The sequence below is a fragment of the Mixophyes fleayi genome, chromosome 1, assembly GCF_038048845.1.
Source record: "Mixophyes fleayi isolate aMixFle1 chromosome 1, aMixFle1.hap1, whole genome shotgun sequence".
In the NCBI taxonomy this organism is placed as follows: domain Eukaryota; kingdom Metazoa; phylum Chordata; class Amphibia; order Anura; family Limnodynastidae; genus Mixophyes; species Mixophyes fleayi.
In genome coordinates, this window is record NC_134402.1 from 317501240 (window position 1) to 317526786 (window position 25547).

At 39.4% G+C, this 25547-nt stretch overlaps 1 protein-coding gene across 1 annotated transcript in view; it reads left to right on the forward strand.

The window, feature by feature from the left end:
* Positions 1 to 25547, forward strand: part of LOC142152885 (cytosolic phospholipase A2 gamma-like) — a 208483-nt gene that overhangs the window by 13608 nt on the left and 169328 nt on the right. The window contains exons 4-5 of the mRNA XM_075210016.1: positions 8565 to 8705; positions 9487 to 9540. Coding sequence (XP_075066117.1) covers positions 8565 to 8705; positions 9487 to 9540 — 195 coding nt within the window. The remainder of the gene's footprint in view (positions 1 to 8564; positions 8706 to 9486; positions 9541 to 25547) is intronic.

Sequence of the window (25547 nt, forward strand, 5' to 3'; positions counted from 1 at the left end):
TGCGGGGTTGAGGTTGATTGCTTCGAGAAATATTGAGGGAGGCTTTTAGGGTGGGATTTCTTACCTCCCTTAGGCATTGTGGAGGAACCTCAAAGGCTGGACTTTTAAGCAGGAGGAGCGGTATACCCAAGCAGTTTAGTAGAGTAAATTACGATGGACGGGCCCACATAGGAAGGAGGACTCACATGGATCTGGGTTTGCAAAGCAGTGTAGAAAAGACTTCCCCCCCTGTCAGCATTTAGGGGGTTACAGGGTCATTGCTCACCCCTGAGAGTCTGGGGTAGATTCCAAAAATAGGTAGGATACAAAATGGGGTGGATCAGCAACCCAGAACAGTCTTTGTTTAAGGACGGTCTGAGAGCCTGCTATTTATGTCAGTGTAGAGTCTGTATACTCAGAAATTTAGAAATGTCACAGTGCTTGAAGAAAGCAGGCAGGGTGGACAGAAGTAGTGTAGCTGCCCCGTGTAATAAGCTTCTTGCACAAACCTGCCTCTTGTGAGCTTGGGTGCAAGCAATGGTTAGCTTCTCCAGTCCTTTCCCAACTGCAACAGCCCTCCGTCCTCAGGGAGCCGCGTCTCTGGGCTGATAGCCCAGCACCTTGTCTCTCACCAGCTGCTGAGGGGGTCTTCCTGCACCGCTGCCTGACAAATAGGTGGAGAGGTGATCTCAGGAGGCCGTAGCTCCCAAACCGGCAGTGCGCCCGGCAACTGACCACTGGCGGGCCACTGATGGCGGGAGGCCTCGTTTCCTGATTAGAACATGGAGCCCAGATGGAGGTACTCCCGTGGATGGCAGGCCCAGCACTGAGAGATCCGTCCCGGATCGCCCGACCGGAAGTGATGCGGCGAAACCGGAAGTAGTGGGGTCCGCCGGGCAGGTCACAGCTCCAGACCCGGGATTTCACCGGAAGCAGGCCCCAAGTCCCCGTACAGCTTCTTCTTCAGGCAAAGCCTGCCCCGCGATGCAGGCCTACCGCCCACCGGAGACCTCCTCTCCTTCTCGGACGCCCGCGATTCTGGCCTGTAGGTGAGTAGGCCGAATTTGTGCAGTCAGGTGCCGGCTAATACTTGGCGTGGCGGAGACACCGGGAGCGGGGCACGCTTATTTTTTTTGCCCCTGGGGTAACCAAGGTGGCACTCCAGGCTACTGGGACAATTCAGAGGGGGTATATCACGGGTATATTACGAATTAACCCCTGTTTTCGTGGTCTGGGAGCAGGAGCCGATGTGGAGTACGACCAACCGATATGGCTGCCAAGCCACGCCCCCCTATCTGCCCCTTTTAATGCTAGATAGATAGCTGAACCATAAAACCCAGGGGTGGCAATGAATGGGTATGGTAAAGCTAGGCCATTTGCTCTTGTAGCCAGTTATGCTGGGACTTTATTTACTATTACCACAAAGGCTGGATGTCATGGCAATAGGGTTTCTGGGATCTGTCTCAGGACCCTTGGGGCTAGCTATGGCAGGGATGTAGTGGAAACTGGGAGGCCGGATGAGTGTCTTGCTCATAGGGGTACCTTTATGCCTGTATACCAGACGTTAGGAGGAGGAATGCTGGACTGGACTTCGTACTGGAATAATTGACTGGAATCTGGACCTGATGGACTGGAACCTGGACGTGGGAACAGGGAAGACTCCACGACCAGAGACTCAATACTGTCTAGAACTCAGAAACTCAAAGAAATATAGTACCACATCAAAGACTGCAAATACTCAGAAATCAGACAGAGACTTTACAGGGGGTGACAACCTCTTGAGCAGAATAAGCCTGGAGCTGGCCCTGGACAGCTCAGAACTCAGAACCTGAGATAGGCCTGGAATTGGAAGTTGGTACCCTGAGACACAGAGATGACTCCAGAAAGTGGATGACTCAGAGCAACAACCTACTACCCCAGATAGGCAGTAGGAGAGACAGGAATAGGTTGATGAGAGGAGGATCCATACAGAAGGTAACAGCTGGAAACTATACACAAGCAGATAGAATGAAGGTAAATCCACACGAGGAATAAATAGCCAAAGTCTTCATTTCATCAAGCAGAGTGAATCTGAATTCACACAAAGGGTAAATGGTTTGAAGTCCATATAACAGCAACAGGATGAAACTGAATTCACAAAAAGGGTTAATGGTACTTACCACCAATGAAACACCAGTGTAAATTGTCACTTACTCTGAACTCCCAGGGGCATATTCAATAAGGTTCCGTGATCACAGTAACATGTGGAGTGCACATTACCGAATGTGCAAAGGAAAATCAGAGTTATTCCGGTGCCGCTGATAACCTTCACACCCCATTTCGGCACATTACTGCGATCCTGGGACCTAATTGAATATGCCCCCTTAGGGAATTCTTCCCTTTTAGGACTGGTTACTGTAGGCTGTGTCTCGTTCACCTGATGAAAAGAATATCAGCTAAAGGTGTTTCTGTCCATCCATATACAAAGGGGTTCCACTTACTTTGTTCTATTAAGCAAGTCCACGGTGTGTATACATAATATATGCTGTAATTGTCTGCAGAAAATGCTAATCGGGCTATGCTGCATCTAAATTACAAAGTACCTTCCAATGGATGTCGATACTATGCCAACAATGCGAGTGTTAAGATCAGTTGTCCCCTTAGCGGTTCATAAAACAACTGATGCATTTCATCATGAAACCTTGTCTTTTTCAAAGACCACAGAGTATTCTAATCATCTGAGCCAATGTTCTTAAATACATCTTATCTTATCTTATCGCAACAATCAATGCCATTAAAAACACATATATACTATGCAATACTTACACATTTCAAAAATCAAATAACCAGGAGCCTAATAAACCAAAAAATAATAATTTTTAATATAGAAAAACACACTATATTCCTAAATTTGCCCTAGACTATTAGTGAAATAAAAACGTCTGCTATAAAAATTATAACTAGAGAGCCTCTAAATAAGGGGAATTCAGTCAATGATCAAATATACAGTTATATTCTTTATATTCTCTGAAAATTCACTATTTACAAATAAATGTGTCACAATCAAAAAGGGGATTAAACAAATACTCAATAGGTGATCTAACTCCAACTGTTGCTCAATGTCTGACCATCATTTATCTTCAGGAGCCATAGATACAGCTCTAAAACTGGTGTTCTATTACAAATTAAACATATTATCAATCTAAAACTCATAAAAATTAATCTGTTTGAAATATTTAATATAAGGGTAGCAGAGGATTTTAGTAGAAAATTATATAAAAATCTAAAAAAATATGTACATATATGGAAAAATAAAGAATAAATAAATCATAATAATTTTTAATACATATCTAAAAGTAAATTCAAGAGTTTTATTTAGCCCTTGGGGTGCAATGTCCATAATTTAAAAATCCAGAATTTCTCTCTTTCACACAGGAGTCTAAAACTGTCCCCACCTCTTTTGGCTTATGTGTTCAATAATTGTGACCATCAGTGCACTTTCATAAAATATTTTGGTACACTATGAGAAGTTAACCTATTTATAACATTCCACCTGTGCTCCATGAACCTCATCTTTAATGATCTACTGGTTCCTGCAACATATTGAAGTCCACCTGGACAGTGTAAAACATAAATAGCTTATGATGTATCTCTATTGGAAAAACCCATGATGTTGAATCTTTCTTTTGAAACATGGTAACATTTGTTGTTCATATGTTTACAGGTGGTGCGACATGTTTTATTACATCTGTAATTACCCTTTAGAATCTTAAAAAAAATATAGAGGAAGCTCTGGTGTGAGTAGTCCCCCTGAAGACTACTCCCACCATAGTGGGAGCCAAGATAATTTTTACATTTTTATTCTTTAAAAATAATATTGGTTATTTCAGGAATAGCGTTACCTAGAACATGATCCTGTTTTAGAAGGGGATAATTTTTCTTAAAGATCTTCTTACTCTGTTCAGATTTTGCATTATATTTTGATATAAACTTTGTATTACTTAATTTCTTTAATGAACTCTTAGGTTTTGGCCTAGTAATAAGGAGAGAATCTTAATCTAGGTCACTAGCATAATTATAAACTTCATTAACAAGGTTATTCGGATACGCTGTTTCTTCGAAATCACCTATCATTTCAAAATCTTGTTTTTGAAAAGTAATGTCCAAAGAGTAAATTCTTTTTAAGCAATAAATTGACTTTTTGTTATATTTCTCAACTACGGCTCATATCGACCACTATTATAACATAAATAGGTTTTAGAATCTATCGGTTTTTGATAGTTGGAAGTAGAGATGGGCGGGCTCGGTTCCCTGAGAACCGAGCCCGCCCGAACTTCAGGTATCTGAGTACAGAGCCGAGCAGGCTCGGTACTCTCCCGCAGATTCGGAATTCAAAACGAGGCAAAACGTCATTGTGACACCGTCGGATCTTGAAGCTCGGTTCTCGCGATGTTTCAAATGCATAAATATCCGCCTCCACAGCGATCCAGCGCCATTTGACAGAGGGAGAGGGAAGGGTTAAGTCGCAGGATTAGAGCAGGGAGAGAGCAGTTATTAGAGCAGTTATTAGAGCAGTTAATAGATCAGTTATTAGAGCAGAAAGAGAGGAGTATAGAAGAGGCATTTTTCCAAACATTACAAACTGTTTGCAGTGTCATATTCCCTCCTAAACAAACAATTTTCTGCCTGCAGAAATTGTAGCATACCAGCACAATTTCTTTCTGAACTTGCACTACAAGTGTTGGGTCAAAACAAAACAACTTGATTCTCTGGCGCTAATTCTAAAGCTAGTATTTTTCTGTGGAGATATCGGTATCAAATGCTGCAATTTCAAAAAAGAGACAGTGTTAAGTCTCTAGATATAAACCAAAACAAAAACATATGAAATGCGCAGAATAACCGTTATTAGATTTTATTGGACTAGCTAATGCACATATGTACGTACAGAAAAAGTGACAAATATGTATCACTTGAGTCAAAATCAAATAATGCAAACATAAAAAAGATTCTTGGCCAAGAATAAAATATCTTACAACACAATAAAAAAATCAGATGTGATCAATACATATCACAATGATCAATAAACATGATAAAGTAATAGCATCTTTATACGAAGTGTATAGAATAAATTGGTTATAACTCTATAGGAGTGTCCAACAATTCCTAATGGGATCTAAATAAATCTCTTGCTTGTGTAAAGATGGATATAGAGGGTATAAGTTTCCGTTCAGATCCAAATAATACACCAATATTAGAAGTGGATTAATAGGTGTATAAGGAGAGAGATTCCTTAATATATACTTGAGATATTATAATACATTTCCATATAAAAAAAGGGAAATCAGTTCCTTTGTGTCTTAATTATCGTCAACACAAAAATCCCACATTAGTTGTTTGGGTTTAGTCGCTGAAATAACTGATATCAACGGAGCTTGTAAGTGAATCTTCTTATCGCTAAAGCAACTAAGCAGTAGAGATTCCAATGTATGGCTCCAGAAATCGCTAGATAGAACTTAGCGTCAGCGTATAGCGGTGATCATAGTATAACATAAAGGATTTTACCTTCTAGGTATAAACATGGCTCCAGCAAACAGCAGGTCCAGTAACGCTCTTCAGTGACTTGATAGAACTTATCATCAGCGTGTGGTGTTTTTAGTAACATACACAAAGGATTTACCTTCTCGCTATGAGCGTGACTCCGGCAATCAGCAGGTCCTGTCAGATTCTTCGGTGCGCACCTCCAAACAGAATCTGGATATACAACAAACTTCAAAAGGAAAAGTTCCACTTAGATACAATGTATCTTGAAAGTTTGTAAACTCCACGATGTTAAGAGCAGCATGAAACAAGCGACACGTTTCGTCTGGAGACCAGGCTTGAAACTCGTTACCAAGCAAGACCAAGTAATTCGGAGTCCAAAAGTGGTGCACAACTACTCTTACGTGTGAAAGCCGAGCTGCAAGAAAACATTAAGGCATTAGAGAAGAATGTATGCTCAGAATCAGAAATGACACCAATCCCTGAGGAGAGTCCATCCGCGAGTGGTATGTGTAATCGTGATCATTCTGATAGTGTACCCATAAAGAAGGGCCCTTTCGGCATTTCTGCTGATGTGTGCTTGAACAGCCCGAGTGCACCAAGTGAGGATGAGACTTTGGGATTAGAAGAGGATGAGGGGGAAAATTGTGTAGCCGACGAGGGCGCTGATGAGGATGAGGTTGTTTGTGTAAGTCCTGCACCAGTGCCAGCAGTGTGGCACCAGTGGCAGCAGTTCTGGGACGTGAGGTTCTGGTACTAAATTGCACTTTCCAAACAGAAGCAGGGATGACGCAGGTGGCAGACCACAACAGTTTTACATCTGGGCTGGTTTGAAAGATTTTACCCAAAAATGTGTGAACTTGCCCATAACTCCAACCAATCCTACTATTAACATGCAAAGGATGGTGGAGGATTATTTTCAAGAGTTAATTGATATGGAAATGTCAGACAGTCCCTTTCCATACTGGGGCATTTCAATTTAACGTACAGTTTTTGCCTGCTTCTTCTTTCTCTATTTAACTATAAATGCCTTTTTTGCTATGAATGTCAATAGCTCTTTTTAGAATGTTGCCTGCCACCCTGGATTGGTGTGTGTAGCTGTAGAATTAAGGAGGGCTTAGCAGGGATTAAACAGTATTTTTCATAATTTGCACTAATAAGGTTTGCCAATAATAGGCCCCCAAACAGAACATCTGCTTTGGCCATTTCTATTTTACTGTACAGTCTCTGCCGGCGGCTTCTTTTTCTATTTAAATTTTAATGTCTGGGAATAATGTAGACCCAAAGAGAAAATCTGCTTTGGCCATTTTGATTGATCGTCCAGTCTTTGCAGGCTGATTTTTTTCCAATTTAACTATAAGTGTAGGGTATAAAATATAGATAGACACCCAACTGCCTTTTTTGCTTTGAATTTCAATAGCTCTTTTTAGTGCGTTGTCTGGCACCCTGGAATGGTGTGTGTCTGATAAAATCACACATCCCTGGGGGCTCAGTGCTCTTTGACATTTATTAGCTGTAGAATTACATCACTTATCCAAGCACTAAATTATGTTATTATAAATTTAATTTTTTAACAAATTGAAAACCAAAACCAAACAAAACCAAAACACGCAAGGGTGGTTTTGCCAAAACCAAAAGCCAAAACCAAAACACGAAGGTAATCCAGATCCAAAACCAAAACAAAAACACGGGGTCAGTGAGCATCTCTAGTTTGAAACAATAATGCGTGAGTCTTGGGCCGAGAGGGTCAAATCTAAGAAATTTACTGTTTTCTTACTGAAAGTGTGAATTTTAAATTATCGGAATTGTGATTAAGGTGTGTGACAAAACAGTGAATAGAGTCTATATCTCCTTCCCAAACAAAAAACAGGTTGTCTATGTAACGGCCATAGAGCATCAAGTTCACCCCAAAAGGACCATCCCAAATGAATCTTTGTTCAAAGTGGCCTATATAAAGGTTGGGCTAATGCAGTCACATTAATCATTGGACACTAAGGAACTGATTCATAAAGACGTGTATTCTGAGCGAAACGTGCATATGTTCAAAAACGCATGTAAATCGACTCTGCATACTCCCGAATTCAACAAGGAATTGATCTAAAGATACATGCGTTGATGAATTTGGATGTAGGCCTGCTGTGTTCTGCTACACATGACACTGCAGGATACGTCCAATACCAATGTGGATTATAAATTTCCCAAAGAACGCACAGAAAAAAAAGGATTTAAATGAATGTCACCTATTAATAGTATAGGCACTGGTGATAAAACAGTAAAAAGAAAATTTTAATAATTTTTTTCCCATGAAATATATTTCTTAGGATGTTCTTAATGCGTAATGAGCAAAAAATAATTTTTTACAGCTGCTCCTGATTGCAAACACATGTTATAGCATGCATAGGAGAATCAGGACTCAGATTAACCCTGTAGCTGGTACAAGAGATACAGCAAAGGAAACAAGTAACTTTGAGTTGCGTAGCAGAGCTTGATTCAGACATGGCTGAATGCGCTCGAGTTTGGCATGCTCTCACTGTACATTGACTACAGCAAAACACTCCTTCCCTGCCCAGTTCACTCCTCGAAATCATACAAGTGTCTTTTCCGTAGCAGAGAGGGCTACGTTTATTGGCATATGTCTCAGTTCTGGACATGCGTAGATTGATTTTGCGTACGATGTGCTCAAAATCGGCAGAAACATGTCTTGATGAATCAGGCACCAACCATTCAATGTTAAAATTTTAGGTTTTATTCAATACAGAACTAAGCAGTGATAGAGACTGATTTTGATATTGATGGGTTAATGCAGCTTACTTGGTATAAACGCAGGGGTGTAAACACATTGTCGTAGATCTGTGATAAAATGTTCTACCATTGTGTATTAGTAATAGGGACAAAAATATTTGATACAATACAGTGCCAATACACTATATCACAACTTTCTAAGAGCATATTGCACTAATGTATTAAATAAGCCCCTTTAAACAGAAAACCTACTATACTATTGATGCACTCATGAAAAGGCAATATCTGTATTATCTTGATAATTGAGGAAAATGTTCTTATTACAGGAGCCTGGTTTGAATTCACACCACACTTGGCTGGATTTCCTGCATATAAATCATATGTAAATACTGAGCTCATTGGTAGCCAGTTTAAAGGAGGAGACTTACTGAAGAATTACCCTGAGAATGATCTCTGTTATCTCCAAGGTAAACTGAGGCATATGGGGCTGTATACTAACTGTCCAGACATGCAAATGTGCAATAACCAATAGTAAGAAACCAGATATTAGCTTTTATCTATCAAATATTACACAAAAAAAACGTGACTGCTTGCTATGGGGTACAGCACATTTGCACTTTGCTAGTAAATAACCCCCACAGACTACCACTTATAACTCGCTAGTGGTGCTAGACTGTTTTATATTTCTGGACCAATATTAAGTGTTTCAACTTAATCTTTGTTGGTATTCTTAGTAACAATTGCAGATATATACATGTATACTGTAGATGTGTCCTCTTGAATATTTTTTAAGCTACATTTGGGAAACTGCAGTACAAAAAGGGAAAACAGTTTACAGTGTGTTATTGCATTATATTAAAAATAAGTCACCTGCCAATTCTTCCCAATAATTTTAAAACATTAACACTGTATGATTTGGTGATCCAAACTTAAAGAACCAATAGACAATCAATTAGAAGTGAGTCTTAGGGTGCAAGCACAGAATTTTTCCCATCCACCAAAGCTGAAATAACGCAGCGGAACTGAGTTACATTAAACCTATTTTGATTGGAGCTCACTAGGTAATTGTTTAACATGCTCCCCAGCTACAGGTAACACAGTGCTAGCATCTCCATGCTAATTACAGTATTTCAGTCCTTGATTATTAGTTGTTTGGACACCTTTGTACCTGTTACATTCGACTAGTTGAGGATGACCCTGCCAGTTATCTGAATATCAGGTATAATTACATTTGTCTTCTTTCCTTAGGATTATGGGGCAGTGCACCTTCAACTGATAACATCATTCGGGAACTCATCAAAGGTACGAATAAGCACAATAATGCAGTTTGTGTATAAAATACATTAATTAAACTATATCTCCTTTACACTACTGTAAGTATTCACCACCAAACTCCTGCTAGCCGCTTTCCAGTGGATTGTTTCTTAAGAAAAACAAGCTGACTGGTATTGAGCAAAGTTGTTATGTGCATTTACGATACTTCTAAAATATTTTTATTCACCATATGTTGTTAATTGTTGTAGCATTCGATTATAATGCTTATTTAACATTATTTATTAAACAAAGCAAAATATTTTCTTGATCTAAAAGTGCTGTAGATTTTTGTGAGATGGTAATAAATAAAAATAATGTGGTGAATCCTTCATGTACATATAAAAAATGAGCTGTAATATACTCAATAAATTTATTCCAGCACACTAAAGACTCATACACACAGACTTTATTATGTGGCGGTTTTCTAGTAATTGGCACACCTGTTATCTATATATCTTGATAATTTTGTCCTTTTTATCTGTTAGCAATGAAAACCAAACTATGTTTACATTTTTGACAGCTGTGTATGCTGTATGTTTTACTAAGCTGGGTGGTGGGGTACTCTGTGCTGTTCAGGGAAAACTTTTAGATACACTTGTAACTTGATTGTCTGTCTTTCCACACATTGGTCTAGGGTATACAGAAACATTATTGCAAAATGAGAAGTATGATAGTAAAGAACATTAATATTTATTGCTACATTTTGGGCTGTCCAAAGACTCACTAGCAGATTAGATGGTATTGCTCAGCTTATCAACAGCAGTTGACTTTATTCACTTTAAAACTTTTTAACATTAATCCATTCCTTAGTTAGATGGTGGTGAGACTGCTGTAGTAAAATGTTTTTGCTTTGATATATGATTATTTTTACCTTTTCCCCTTTCTCTGAACCTCATATACCCAGGGCCGTCTTTCCCATTGGGCACAATGGGCAGGTGCCCGGGGGTTCTGCAGCCCAGGGGGGCCCGTCGGAGGCAGCAAAAAAACCTGAAAAAAAAGAAGAAAATACTTACCTTGCGGTCAGCTGGCGATCCGGCTCCCTCCCTGATCTCCTCCTCCGTGTGGCGCTCGCAGTGCATGTCGGGCGTGACGTCATCATGCCCGCCCGACATCCATTGCGGAGCACGACGGAGGAGGAGACCAGGGTGGGAGCCGGATCGCCAGCTGACCGCAAGGTAAGTATTTTCTTCTTTTTTTTCAGGTTTTGTTTTTTTTGCTGCCTCCGATGGGCCCCCCTGGGCTGCCGGGCCCATATATATAATTATTATTATTTTTTTGCCCGGGGGCTCAAGATGTTCTTAAGAGGGCCCTGCATATACCCTTCCCTTTGCCATACCTTCCAACTGTCCCAACAGTCAAGACAGTTGAGGGCTCTATCATCAAGACTGCTTTGTTTAGCGGCCAGAAAGTTTTGAGGTATGTCCCATTCACCGCTGCTCTGCATAGCATTGAATGGATGATTGGATGGGCAACCTTATGCATAAAAAGCACTTGGCATGCCCCTGAAGTTTGTTAGACTCAGCATCCTCATTTGACCTTCCGACATGACCCAAGAATCTGCAGATTAACTTCCACAAGTTGTCACCTTTGCAGGTTTTGAGAAAGCATGCACAAACACAGATGGAGCTTTATTTAAATTAAATATATTGTCTGGCTCCCTTTTCCATGTGTCAGATCTTATTTGAGCAGACCTCTCTAGACCCAGATGTACTATTTCTTCCACACCCCATGCATTTCTCTAAACAATCACTACACAAGCTTACAACTTAGCCTTTGCCTGAATCAGGCCCTCCTCAACATGGAGCTCTTACCCCCTTCCTAGAGCAAAAATATTTTTTTTACCAGAGCCTTTGGACACATTGGGCAAGTAGCTCAAGAAAACTTAATTGTAGAGGCAATTTTAATCTAGTACTTCACTCTATGACTGATAAAACTCTCCCAGCAATGTCCCGTTTCATTTACAAATAAGCCAAGGAGTCCTATGACTTATCATCACAACTTAAGCTGCACAATAAGTATGACATATGTCGGCAACACCCAACACTCTCCGCACCAGACATATACCCACATTGATATGCTCCTAGTTTCAACTTTTCTAAAGCAGTCAACAACAGAGGCTCAAATAGTTACCTTTGTGGATCCCAAGGCAGCGAATAACTATATGACTCCCTTCTCTTGGACCCCATCCTTTTTCAAGATGTTAAAGCCTCCATCATCGAGCACTTCAATAAAATCTCTACAATACACTATATAATTTGTTAAATTCCTCACCCTGCCCTGTAATCAAGACAGAGCTGATGGATGAATATCTCAGTACCAAAACCATACCAAGATGTCTACAGAAAGCAGGAGGTTTTTAAATGAAGATAATGCACTGGAAGAAACGCAGAAAGCAATTAAATCTTTGAAGATATCCTCGGCTCTCAGTCCAGATGGTTTTACCATTCACTATTATAAAATTTTTTGGATGTTCTTGCCCCTAAATTATCTAATTTGTTCAATAGTATATTATATGTGGTAGCTTTTGACCTTGCAAATACCCAGGCAAACATCCCAATACTTGGGAGAGATCATATTTATTGCTCCAATTATAGGCTCATTTTCGTGTTAAACCTAGAGCTAAACATTTTCCATCTTAGCCAATTAGTTGAATGCTCTTCTCCTGTCTTCATTCATCCCAACCGAGATGGTTTTGTCCCCGGCCATTATATATTGGAGTATTTCAGACGTACAATAGATTTAAATCATTCTAGAAACTAAAGAATATCAGCCTCTCTCTTACTAGCTTTACATTTCGGACTCACATATATATTCTGTATTACTCCTCGGTCGCGTTTTTGAAAAACGGTGTCGCTATTTGATATCATTAAAGGCAAGAGGCAAGGCTGCCCCCACTTAAGTTCGCACTGAACACAAAATCACATTATATATGCCGACAAAATCCTTCTTACGGTCCCTCAGCAAAAAAACTCACATCTGGCCCTCTTGGTAGAAATTGAGACTTATACTTACCTTGTACTTATACTTACCTTGGGTATAAAATTATTGCACAAAAAAGAGGCTTTGGATTTTCAAGAATTTCAATTGCCCTTCAGATGGCACTTGCAATAGCTTAATTACCTCTGTGTTTACATTATTGAAAATTATCATCAGCCCTATCAAGCTAATTATGCTCACTTTTTTCCCAATATAAAGAATGATTTGTTAATTTATTATTTGACTATGATTTATTTCTTGGCTCAGGCATGTCAATACCATCAAGATGAATATTCTCCCTAGACCCATATGTCTTTTTCAAACCGTACCCTTACGAGTCCACTTGCACCTGGACAAACCATGTTGCCATGCAAGGGGTACAAATGCAATTGTTTTTATATACAAGGAAAATACACATGGAAAATACTTTTGCAAGTATAACACAAATACTGGTAGCTTTATTTTTACACTGCAATTTAGAGTAGAGCTACGAGGTACTCCTTTGCCAACTCTAAATCTGGTCACACATTTGCACCCCCTGCAGCATATCATGATTGTACGACTCACTATTCATCATCATCATCATTTATTTATTTATATAGCGCCAACATATTCCGTAGCGCTTTACAATTGGGGACAAACACAGTAAACTATTAAACAAACTGGGTAAAACAGATAAAGAGGTGAGAAGGCCCTGCTCGCAAGCTTACAATCTATGGGACAATGGGAGAAATACATTTTGTATTTCGGTCCAGCCAGACTGCAAAGGTAAAAGTGATTCATAAGCTAAATGATCCAGTCATACAACAATGTCTGTAAGGGGGTAGTTGTCTTGTGTGAAATTATGTAATGGGTGGTAATTGGTTAAGTGGGTGGTTGAGGAATATTATAAGCTTGTCTGAATAGGTGGGTTTTCAGAGAACGATTGAAAGTTTGTAGACCATAGGAGATTCTTATTGTGCGAGGAAGTGAATTCCATAGAGTGGGTGCAGTCCGAATAAAGTCCTGTAACCGGGTATGGGAGTATGTAATCAGGGTGGATGAGAGACGTGGATCTTGTGCAGAATGGAGTTGCCGAGTTGGGAACTATTTTGAGACAAGAGAGGAGATGTATGTTGGTGCAGCTTTGTTGATGGCCTTGTAGGTTAGTAAATGTATTTTATATTGGATTCGGTAGAAAACAGGCAACCAGTGTAGAGACATACGAAGTGATTCAGCAGATTTGCAAGGAAAATCAATCTTGCCGCTGTGCGCAAAATAGATTTTAGGGGTTTGAGTCTGTTTTGGGGAAGGAAAGGAATTGCAATAGTCAATGCGGGAGATGATTAGTGCATTAATTAAGGTTTTTGCAGTGTCTTTTATACGATATGTGTGTACTCTGGAAATGTTTTTTTTTATGTACGTAACATGATTTAGATATAGAGTCGATGTGGGAAACAAAGGATAGTTCTGAGTCAAAGTTCACACCTAGATCACACCTGGGCAGGAAGCTTGAGAGGTGGGGTTTAAGGTCATGTTATCAACAGAGATAGAAATGTCAGGTATGCTCTTGTTGGAGGGTGGGAATATTATTAACTCTGTTTTAGAAAGATTGAGTTTGAGTTGGCAAGAGGACATCCAAGATTAAATGGCAGAAAGACAGTCAGTAACACGGGGCAACACAGATGTCGAGAGATCAGGAGAGGATAGATAAATTTGGGTATCATCCGCATAGAGATGATACTGAAATTCAAAGGAGCTTATTAGATTTCCAAGAGAAGTGGTAAAGATGGAGAACAGCAGAGGACCTAGCACTGAGCCTTGCCATTCTTAAACTGATAAAGGAAGCCGAGCAGAGGTGGGCCCAGAGAAATTAACAGTGAAAGAGTGATTAGAAAGGTTGGGATGAGAACCAGAATAGAACAGTGTCCTAGGGATTGAAGCGTTTGTATGAGAAGAGAGTGGTCAATGGTGTCAAATGCAGCAGAGAGATCTAGGAGAATTAGGAGAGAGTAATGTTTTGTTTTAGCAGTGATCAGATCATTGACAACCTTAGTCAACACAGTCTTTGTGGAGTGTTAAGAATGAAAGCCAGACTGAAGAGGATCCAACAGGTTGTTTGCGGAAAGGAAGCGTGTGAGGTGAGTGTAGGCAAGCTTGCGAGGGGCACGTGGAGAGTAATTTGAGAGAGAGTTTGGGTCAGAATCTTGTTTTTTCAGAATAGGAGTAATCACTGCGTGCTTGTATAGTGATGGAAAGATGCCAGTGGACAGTGAGAGATTACAGATTTTAGTTAGAGGTGAAATGAGCACAGGAGACAGGGATCTACCAATTTGCGAGGGAATAGGATCAAGAGGACAGGAGGTAGAGTAGGAAGATAAGAAGAGAATAGAAATTTCCTCTTCATTTGTGGGGTCAAATGAAGAGAGTGTCAGAGCTGGGAAAGAATTGAGCTGATCGTGGAAGAAGACACCATTTCTAGTCTGATCTTATCAATCTTGCCCTTGAAGTAGGAAACAAGATCCTGGGCACTGAAAGTAGACGTAGGGTTTGGGGTGGTTGGATTGAGAAGAGATTTAAATGTGTTAAAAAGGCGTTTTGAAGGCTGAGCATAGATAACAGATTGGAAGTATGTTTGTTTTGCAGTGTCCAGAGAATTTTGATAGCAGCGGTAGTTAGAAGTATATGTGAAGAAGTCATAAGAGGTACGAGATTTACATCAGTGACGTTCTGCTTTACGGGAAAGTTTTGGAAGATTTCGCGTTGCTATAGTGTGCCACGGCTGACACTTGATCAAGGGCCGTTGCTAAGGTTTGGTGAAAATGAGGTACTACCTTCTCAGGGGAGGAGAATGTAGAGATAGGGGAGAGAAGGTGTTGGAGAGAGGTGGAAAATTGTTGAAGATTAAAAGAATTAAGACTTCTGCGGGTATGAGGAGGCTTGGCAAAGTTAGACAATAAAGAGGTTAAAAGAGTGGGGGTGAGCGTATAGCTGATAAAGTGATGATCCGAGAGGGTGAAGGGTGTGTTAAGGAAATAGAAACTGAGCATAGTCTAGAGAAAACAAGATGAAGGCAATGGCCATCCTGATGAGTAGATGATTCAATCCACTGGGAGAGGTCAAATGAGGAGGTTAGAGAGAGTAGTTTGGGAGCAGCTTTGGAAGGTGGGTTATCAATGGGGATGTTGAAATCACCCAGGATGAAGGTGGGGATGTCTGAAGATAAGTGAGGGAGCCATGCAGAGAAATCCTCAATAAATTGTTAGTGTGGTCCAGGGGGACGATAGATCACCACAACACGTAGAGAGAATGGATTAAAAATGCGAATAGCATGTACTTCAAAAGATGTGAACGCGAGTGATGGGACATTTGGTAGAACTGTAAAGGTGCACTGTGGGGAGAGAAGTAGTCCAGCCCCACCTCATTGTCTGCCTTCAGGTCTGGAGGTGTGGGTGAGATGGAGGCCACCATGTGAAAGGACTGCAGGCGAGCCAGTGTCTGATTGCGTGAGCCATGTTACTGTTATTGCCAGAAGGTTAAGGTTTTTTGAGAGGAAGAGGTCATGTATGGAGGTAAATTTGTTGCAAACAGAGCGTGCATTCCAAAGGGCACATTTAAAGGACTTTGGAAGAGAGGGGAGACAGGTGATGTGTTTTAAGTTTGCTATACAGCGGTAGTGTTCTGATGTATGTGTGTGTGAGGAGTGTGTGGGACCTGGATTAGGTGATATATCACCAGCTAATAGAAGCAGAGTGAGAAAAAGATAGGTAAGGGGATTGTAAGATGTTTGACCTTTTATTTCCTGGCATCAGGAGGAGACTGTACTTGTTAGAGATAATAAATAGGACAAAAGTTCAACAAAAGTTTGACAATCATTGTGATTCAAGAGTAAAAGCCACAAAGTTAGAGGATTTAAAAGAATTACATACTTGCAGTGTTCCGTGTAGATAGACAAGTAATGCAGAAATAGGCTGTGGTAGATGTAGCTTATTCCTGGAAGTAATAAAATGCTGTCCAATGTTTGTCCAACTGTGTTGTCTAACTGTGCGTTTTCATACACTTTTTGCGAAAACTCACTTAGTGCAGAAAACACACATACGTCTCACCCCACATATGTCACCCCATAGACTGAAGCTAATATGTAGTCAGGCTAATTTAGGAATACACTACATCTGTGCTAATTGGTCAGCTAATCAAAGGAAAAGAAAAATATTTGTCCAATAGGCTAGAGGAGGCCCGATACCTATCATAATTAAGGCATCAATAAAAGACTCGGCCAACATAAGTTAGAACGATAGATAACAATTTCATATTGCATACTTTTTAAACACACAGTTGTAGGGATGAGATACACAAATTATTGAAGTTCAGAATAGCAGAGGAAGAACATACCTGGAGATGAAAAGAGAAAAGAGGGATGATGGTTAGTTGCTGTGTTGTCTAACTGTGCGTTTTCATACACTTTTCACTGTTGCATGTTGCATATTTAATCAACATCCTTCTAGCCTTTGAGCCACACCCACCCTCTTGGGTGAGACTAGCTGACACCACAGCAGTTGGTGTAGAAGTGTGGCTATCTTTGTAAAGTCCTACGATAGAGCACTACCAATCCCTAAAATATACAAAGCTCTGTTACAGTTTTAGGGGTTGCCCATCTCTGCACCACCTGCATTGTGTCAGGACTGGGACCACACTTGATGCATTGACTATAAGTCCCAGATCTAAGAGTTCCTTGGACAGCAGATAACACTTATTGGGCATTACTTTAAGTCCATACTGAGCCAGGCAGTCATTTGGAGAAGGCGATTATGCTGCCTAGATAAATCAGAATAGTTTCAAAGTTTTAATCACCTAAACACTTCTCCATTAGGCTATGGAATGTCCCTGGGGCATTAGACAGAAAAAAAGACACATGATTAAGCTCAACCCCATTGGAGAAATAAATGGTCTTTTCTGTGTCCTGCTTTGCCCCTGGTACTTACCAGTTTCTGCTTGCTAAATCCAAGGTAGAGAATAATTTGGCTTGGCCAAGTGAATTTAGTGACTTTCATTTGGGGAAGCTGATAGGTGTTTACTCTGTGGTATTCCATACAGGGATATAAAAATGTATATATAGGAGTATTCAGCGCTGCTGATTGCACTCACATGGATGTATCCCAAATGGGACAATTATGTGTAGAATCAACACATACTCCTAATAATGATCTTGTAAGCAGATGTGAATTTGCAAATTCAACCTTCTAATGAAAACACATAAAATAAAAATATTCAAAATACTTATTTTTAGGGAGGAGTAGATCCGTGTGTCATATATAGTGTTCTGAGTGTTCTGATCTTTTTTCTCCGTTTTTTACACGATGATAATATAGCATGAAAAAATATAAAAATACAACATAGTATAATATTGTAATAACAAATGATCTGTGATATAATAAATATTGCTCTTTTCGAAACGTAATCAATCCATAATCAATTTCCATTCAAGATTCTCTTCTTATGTGATTCCACTCACCAGATGATAAATACATAAATGCCTTGAGTGTTTAAACGTGTTCAATGTAATATATATATATTATTTCTTCACCCAAATCCTTAAGTGAAAACACTTACGAGATAGAAAAAAATAGAAGGCCTGGTTTAAATTTCTTTGAGATCCTCCATGAGGATATCAGAGAGTTCTTCCCAAATAGATAGTCTCAGATGTCAATGCAAAGAAAAAAACAAACGGATCTAGTGTGATACCGTTTAGCTACAAAATATTTATTACACATATATGACAAAAAAACAAATATAAAAGTATATAAGAAACACTGGATCATGAGATTATTAGGTTCCCTACCAGACAAAAAGGTATATGATGCTTGTTGTTATAAATCCCCGGGGTACTCAGTCTCCACTTTCCTGGTTTTCCAGATGGTATAGGTGGGATCCTCACAGGTTCCAGATCTAATAGCCCTAATATTCCCTGGAATAAGGAATATTTGCACCGACATACATCTCCTCACTTGTCTCAAAATATCTCCCGACTCGACAACTCCGTTCTGCACAAGATCTGCGTCTCTCTTCCACTCTCATAACATTCTCACATTCCCGGTTACAGGACCTTTTTCAGGCTGCACCCGCTTTGTGGAATTCCCTCCCTCGTACAGTAAGACTTTCCTCTAGTCTTCAAACCTTCAAGCGTTCTCTGAAAACCCACCTTTTCAGACAAGTTTGTTTACCCTTTACACAACTAACACAAGACAACAACCCTCTGAGCAACATTGCTGTGTGACTGATCACACAGCCCATTGAATATTTACCTTTACCTTTGCATTCTAGCTGGTCCAAATGCAATATGATGTAGCACATGTCCCTGTGTTTCACACTCCCATTGTCCCATTGATTGTAAGTTTGTGAGCAGGGCCCTCTTACCTCTCTGTATGTATTACCCAGTATTGTCTTATAAATGTTTGTTCCCATTTGTAAAGCGCTACAGATTTTGCTGGCGCAATATAAATAAATGTTGATGATGATGATGATCCACAAGCCAAACATGCTTCACAAAGTTGTGCTTCAACAATAACATATCTCAGGAGTGATATAGTTATGAAACAAGTTTTGATTGGATGGAGGAATACAAGTGAACCTCATCGGTTTCCGACCCAATGTCAATGAAACAACTGCTGTCCACCGTAATACCTACACTATAAAGTGTACCTACTTGTAAGTAAAATATTACTTATTGTTTTAATAAATATCTACTGATTTTAATTTCCAGTGTTCTCTCTTTTTGATTCTGTCACTGGAAGGACAAAATGGGGTACTTAAATGACATCCTGTTAGTGTATCCAAGTCTTAGTGTAAAAGTGAGCCACTGGTACTCACTGCCTCACCCAGGGAATTTTGAGATAAATGTCCATATTGCCAGCAGTGGGGGCCTTTACCAATGCTCCGACCAGTTTGTTGCACAGCTCGACCCATTGGTTCAAAGGTAGAAGCAACTTCCGTCCCTCTCTCTGTAGACTCAGCAGAGTCTCTTGTAGCCTTTTTAATCCTTTCTCTTGAGCATAAACAAATCAATTGCTAAACAAAGTCATTCACCCAGTCCCTGAGTATCCTTCTGTTTCAATTTTGCAACCCTTCCCTCTGGCAGGACCAGAGGGAAGGGTTGCAATATCTTACCCTCCTATTGGGTGCAGATATAGAATTGTTTTTGCAACAGTTACTGATGACACATCACCATATAATTTGTTCTAATAATGTTACAAGCTGTTGTTTGCAAAGAAAAATTACCGCTCCTGTATGTATGTATGTATGTATGTATGTATGTATATATGTGCTCCTCAATTGCTTCGCACAGTCGCTGATAGGCATATTGATCACATTGAATGCCCACATGCCCACCATTGCGGAGACCATCATAATGGATTGCTCAGTCATTAGAGTATTGAGACTAAATTTGGGAGTTATGTATTATGACTAGCCTTCAAACTTACTCATTTGCAGACTGGCCAATTCCTCATTGTTCCAGACTGTACTTAATCCTCTATAAGATAAGATACTTCCTCTCTTGCCTTAGCACTACAACTCTTGGTATTTTTTGCTCTCAACTTTATTCTTGTCACGGTTCTGTAGACTTGGATTATTGGTCTGCCCAATTTAGCGCTACTTCCAGCAAGGCGCAAAATCTAACGGGCAGATGGTGTTCGCCAGGATTCGTCGTTGCTTCATCTGCACCGCAGGCCGTGGCACTTACTGGGAGTACCAGGCGAGACCTATAGCGGAAGTCACTGAAACTAATAGTAATAGGACACCAACTGCAGTGCGAGCGGGTTACGGTAACATGAGGTGTAATAATCTGCGGATGGCAGATATGTTGCTAGAACAGTGGAGCATACACAGGAGGTGTAATAGTCTGTGGACGGTAAGTTTACCACTGGGATGGTGGAGAATACACAAGAGGTGTAATAGTCTACGGACAGCTGATTAATCCCAGGAGAGGTAGAAATCCATCAGGAGATGAAAGGAGCCACGTCTAGCACCTAGGGTAGGCAAATAAAAGAACAGGCACTGAGTTGCTGGAGGAAGTGTCTTTTAAGTTTGGAGCCAAATTAGCCAGCCAATGAGGAGGCAGAAGAGAAGATGGCGGGCAGCCATGACTGAGTGTAGCGGTCATCGGGAAGCAGGTAAGTGCGCCAGGCTTCGGTTATGGAAGCCGAACACCAGGCGCGTGGCAATTCTCTGTCTTTTCAGCTTTACCCCCTCTTTTACTGCCATCGACAGGTCCACACCCCCATCATTTGTTTTTACTCCAGCATTATTTGTTTGTACTCCCCCTCTTTCTCTTTACATCACATTTCCTATTCCATTCTAAATTAGGAGTGTGAGAGGCATGCATCACTGCCACCAATTCTGCAGCCAACACATGTTAATATTAACATAGACAAGCTAAACATATGAACAGGTATTAACATGAGCAGGGTTTACACACAAAGTCTGAGGGTAAATGGCTTAAAAAACAATTCAAACCTCTAGTAATTGTTTCAATAAATTCTCACTAAAATCTTACTAAAGGCTGAAAGTAGCAATCTCACAAAAAATATAAATTACTGTGGCAGGCTATAAGAAGACTGTAGGTATCTAGCACAGAATGTAGGTGTTCTGCACAGTTTCATGGATTACCATGGCAACCACAGTCACCATGATGTACAGAGCAGCGGGGCTTTGGAACACCCCTATGAACTCTGTCCGCTCTGTGTATTATAAAATCCCCCTCCTCCTCCCCTCTACAGCCATACTGGACACCTCTTAATACAAAAGCTCAGCTAACAAAATCAAATGCATGCTCAAAAGGTACTTACCTTACTATTTAAATAAAAAAGAAACCTTCTATATGGGATTGCTGCTTTGAAGAAATTTCCTAGAAAACAATATGCAAAATACATCCATGTGAATGAGACTAAGAAACAAAAAAATATATTCCTGGTGTAGACAACATATTTAGAAGGCAAAAATAATATTTGTAAAATTAAAATGGTCAATTGATGTATTGTGATTTGCCCTAAAAAAATTCTGCATGTATGTATAATGATTTAGCCATTTACGAACAGAAAGCAGTAGTTGTTATAGAGATTTAAAGCAGATTGCAAGCATTTCGGCCACAGAGAAGTCACTTCATGAAACGCTTGCAAAAGCTGTGCACAAGACCTTAAGAATCATGCACTCGGGTGGTCAGCTTATATTGCACAATTACATTCCCCAAGTTCTAAAATTAGCAGAATAGAACTCAGACATTGCATTTTATGGGGATCATTGGCCACTGACATATGAAAGAACATTTCACACATCTGTTTGAGGAATGAAGGGAAAACGCAGGTCAGAGCATAGACTGAAAACACTAGAATAAGTTGTATATATGCCTTATTCTGCATTATCCCTGTGTTGCCCCAAACAGCCATATAAACAGTTCTTGTAGTAATCATCCAGATTAATGATCCCTTTTGTAATGATACATTTTGCAAAGCACCACCTAAGCTGTATTTTGCTCTATTCCATTATGTACAATAGAATGCAGCTCAGGTGAAGGGGCAAAGCGGGTTGACTGCCCATGTCAATGTAAACTAAGTCTGGCATCTGACTGATTGCTGATTCATTATTTAAACTGTCAATAACCACAGCATACAGTATGAGTGACTAAAACTTTAATTTTCTGAAAAACACTGACAGACTAAATTAAAATATAGTATGATGTTTGGTTCATTTTATGGTTTTGGTTCATTTTATGTTAAATACATCAATATTTTAAAAAAATTAATTGCTTTTTAACAATATGAGGACTTGTTTTGCAGCTATGTTTGGAAAAATATTCCCTGGCTCTCCTATAAAAAAAGGTGAGAAATACTACTTCAACTGTCAAAACTCAGAGTACACTGTCAAAACCTATATAATATTGTTGTAGTTTGTGTGGGATAGTTCAGATTTCCAATCCAAAAGGGGAGTGGGTAGTTGGCTATGCATTACCAAAAATTGGTATGTTTTGGGCATGAACAGAGTGGGTCTTGGCATGACCTTAATTGTACTAGTTTTCTGGTTGAGAATGTTGGCAGTAGAGAGGAACAAAACTCCGGTGAAATTTTACACAAGCTGAGTTTTGCCACGGAACAATCCATTTCACAGAGTTGCGAAGTTTACAATCTTTGAGCCTCGCTATTGTTTGGATTACCATATAAAATTCCATGGGGGGCAAATTTACAAACAGTCTATCAAAAGAACTAGGATGGAGACTGTCAATTCATTCTACTGTGTGGTGTGATTGGAATAGGACTGGGCAAGTTAAATATAAAATTCACTGGTGAAGCATGCAAAATTTTGTGAGCAAATGGGGAACAAGAGGAAAATGTTACAGAAATGTTTTAAAAATGTTGCTGATCTCTATTAGAAGATATAAATATAATGCATAGAGAAGAATGAATGTCTTATTTGTGAGAATCCTCAATCGATCAATTTTTGACCAAAGTAATAATTGGAGGCCACACCGTTGAAAAAGTTGAAAACCATAGAGTGGCCTCCATACCATTTATTGACTGTTGCAGGAAAACCAGTGAAAATACATGAGGGTTTGCTCTAAATTGTGGACCCACAATTGTGAAGGAATGGCTATCAGATAAGCACTTCCTTGACATATTTAAATATAGATGCTTTTAATGGTGGATATATAATAAATTGAACTGTTGATTGCACATGGATGACCTTGTGGCTTATTTTGGTAATATATTTTGGTGAATCTATGCTAATATAGTAGTTTTATAGTGTTTTGCGTGGGCCAATATTCCAGATAGAGAATCATCCATTGTACCATGTGGATTATTACGCTGGTCAGAAGTTGATCCGTTGAAGAATCTCTCAGATAAGCTATTCATTCTTCATTTAAAAGAATACAGAATTACACTTATTCTTTTCCACCTGCAGCTAAAAATACTACTATTACTAACACTAATACTACTATACTATTTTATGCATTCAATCAGTTATATTAGAAAAGAGGGCGCTCAGATAGTATGTAAATATTTGTCCAGTGTAAATAAAGTGCTGTATATGCAGTGAAAAATGTCTAAAGTACACCATTATAAAACATACAATGTTTAAAGTTCATTTAGCATATTTGCGTAATAATCAGCAGGAGAAAGACAGAGTCCGTGCGGACGTGGTTCTTACCCTAGATATCCCTACAAGTATCATCCCAAGCACTGCTCCTTTTAGTGTCTCATAGCTGTTTTCACCTCCGGTGTGAGATGTAGGTCTTCCCTGTTTATCCAGAGTGTGAGACCGTCTTCTTCGCGTGTATACGCGGAAGGTCCTTTACGTGCTCACTACAGTAGCCTGAATGGGTAAAATGTATCCAACGTGTTTCGTTCAGCATATGAACTTTTTCAAGGATCTTTCATTTTTGTGCTCAATATAACAGTGCGTTTACTGTTTTGAGGTAGTAGGAGCACTATAGATAAGACTATTTACATCTTTATTTTTGCTTGTGCAACTATTTCCCCCTCTTCCACGCTTGGCTCTGTCTCTTGTCACCTCAGCGCTCATCTTGTTTCTGTTCATTGGATTATTCAATAAGCAGCAAAAAAACAAGTTTTATTGCCACTAGTGTACACAAATGGCAAATAGTGCCTAGGAGAAGCAGTTATTTAATTGTGAGTCCATGTGACAAATTTTCTAGTCTTGATCTGTGTTATCAAGTTTTACAATACTGTATTTGAAAGCCAGTTTGTTGACTGCAAATCTCTGAGAGCTGTAGAAATGTTAGTGTTGCAGAATTTAATTTGAGAGAGGTCTCCAAGTGGAGATAAATACCCCAAATTGCAAAACTTAAAATAAGCTGCTCATCTTTATTTTTACGTTTCATATTCCTTATTCAAACTAGCATTTACTGACATTATATGTTTTAGTTTGAAATAATATTTATAATACAATAATTTTTCCTCAGGAACCAGGTCATATCACCCAGGTATGTAAAGGTGTATAATCTGTTATATTATCTATGGGCAATGATTGTGGTGAAATTAAATTGTTGCTGCAAAATAAGTAGGATTAAAGAACTCCAGCTACCCCTTACCTCTGCTGATAACTGTGCAAATCTCCAGCTATTGCTGTATATGCAGTGAAAAATGTCTAAAGTACACGATTAAAACAGCAACCTTTAGCATATTTGTGTAATAATCAGCAGGAGAAAGACAGAGTCCGTGCGGACGTGGTTCTTACCCTAGATATCCCTACAGGTATCATCCCAAGCACTGCTTCTTTTAGTGTCTCATAGCTGTTTTCACCTCCGGTGTGTCCGAAGAGATGTAGGTCTTCCCTGATATCTAGAGTGTTGATCATCTTCTTTGCGTGTATACGCGGAAGTGCTGTTACGTGCTCACTACAGTAACCTGAATGGGTAAAAAGTAACCAACGCATTTCGTTCAGCATGTGAACTTTTTCAAGGATCTTTCATTTTTGTGCTCAATATAACCGTGCGTTTACTGTTTTGAGGTAGTAGGAGCACTATAGATAGGACTATTTACATCTTTATTTCTGATTAAATTTCGTATTGCAATTGAAATTGCACAATTAATTCCCCCTCTTCCACGCTTGGCTCTGTTTCTTGTCACCTCAGCTCTCATCTTGTTCCTGTGCATTGGATTATTCAATAAGCAGCAAAAAAACAAGTTTTATTGCCACTAGTGTACACAAATGGCAAATAGTGCCCAGGAGAAGCAGTTATTTAATTGTGAGTCCATGTGACAAATTTTCTAGTTTTGATCTGTGTTATCAAGTTTTACAATAGTGTATTTGAAAGCCAGTTTGTTCACTGCAAATCTCTGAGAGCTATAGGAATTTTAATGTGGCAGAATTTAATTTAAGAGAAATCTCCCAGTGGAGATAAATACCCCAAATCGCAAAACTCAAAATAAACTGCTCATATTTATTTTTATGTCTTATATTCCTTATTCAATCTAGTATTTACTGAAATTATATGTTTTAGTTTGAAATAATATTTATAATATGATTAT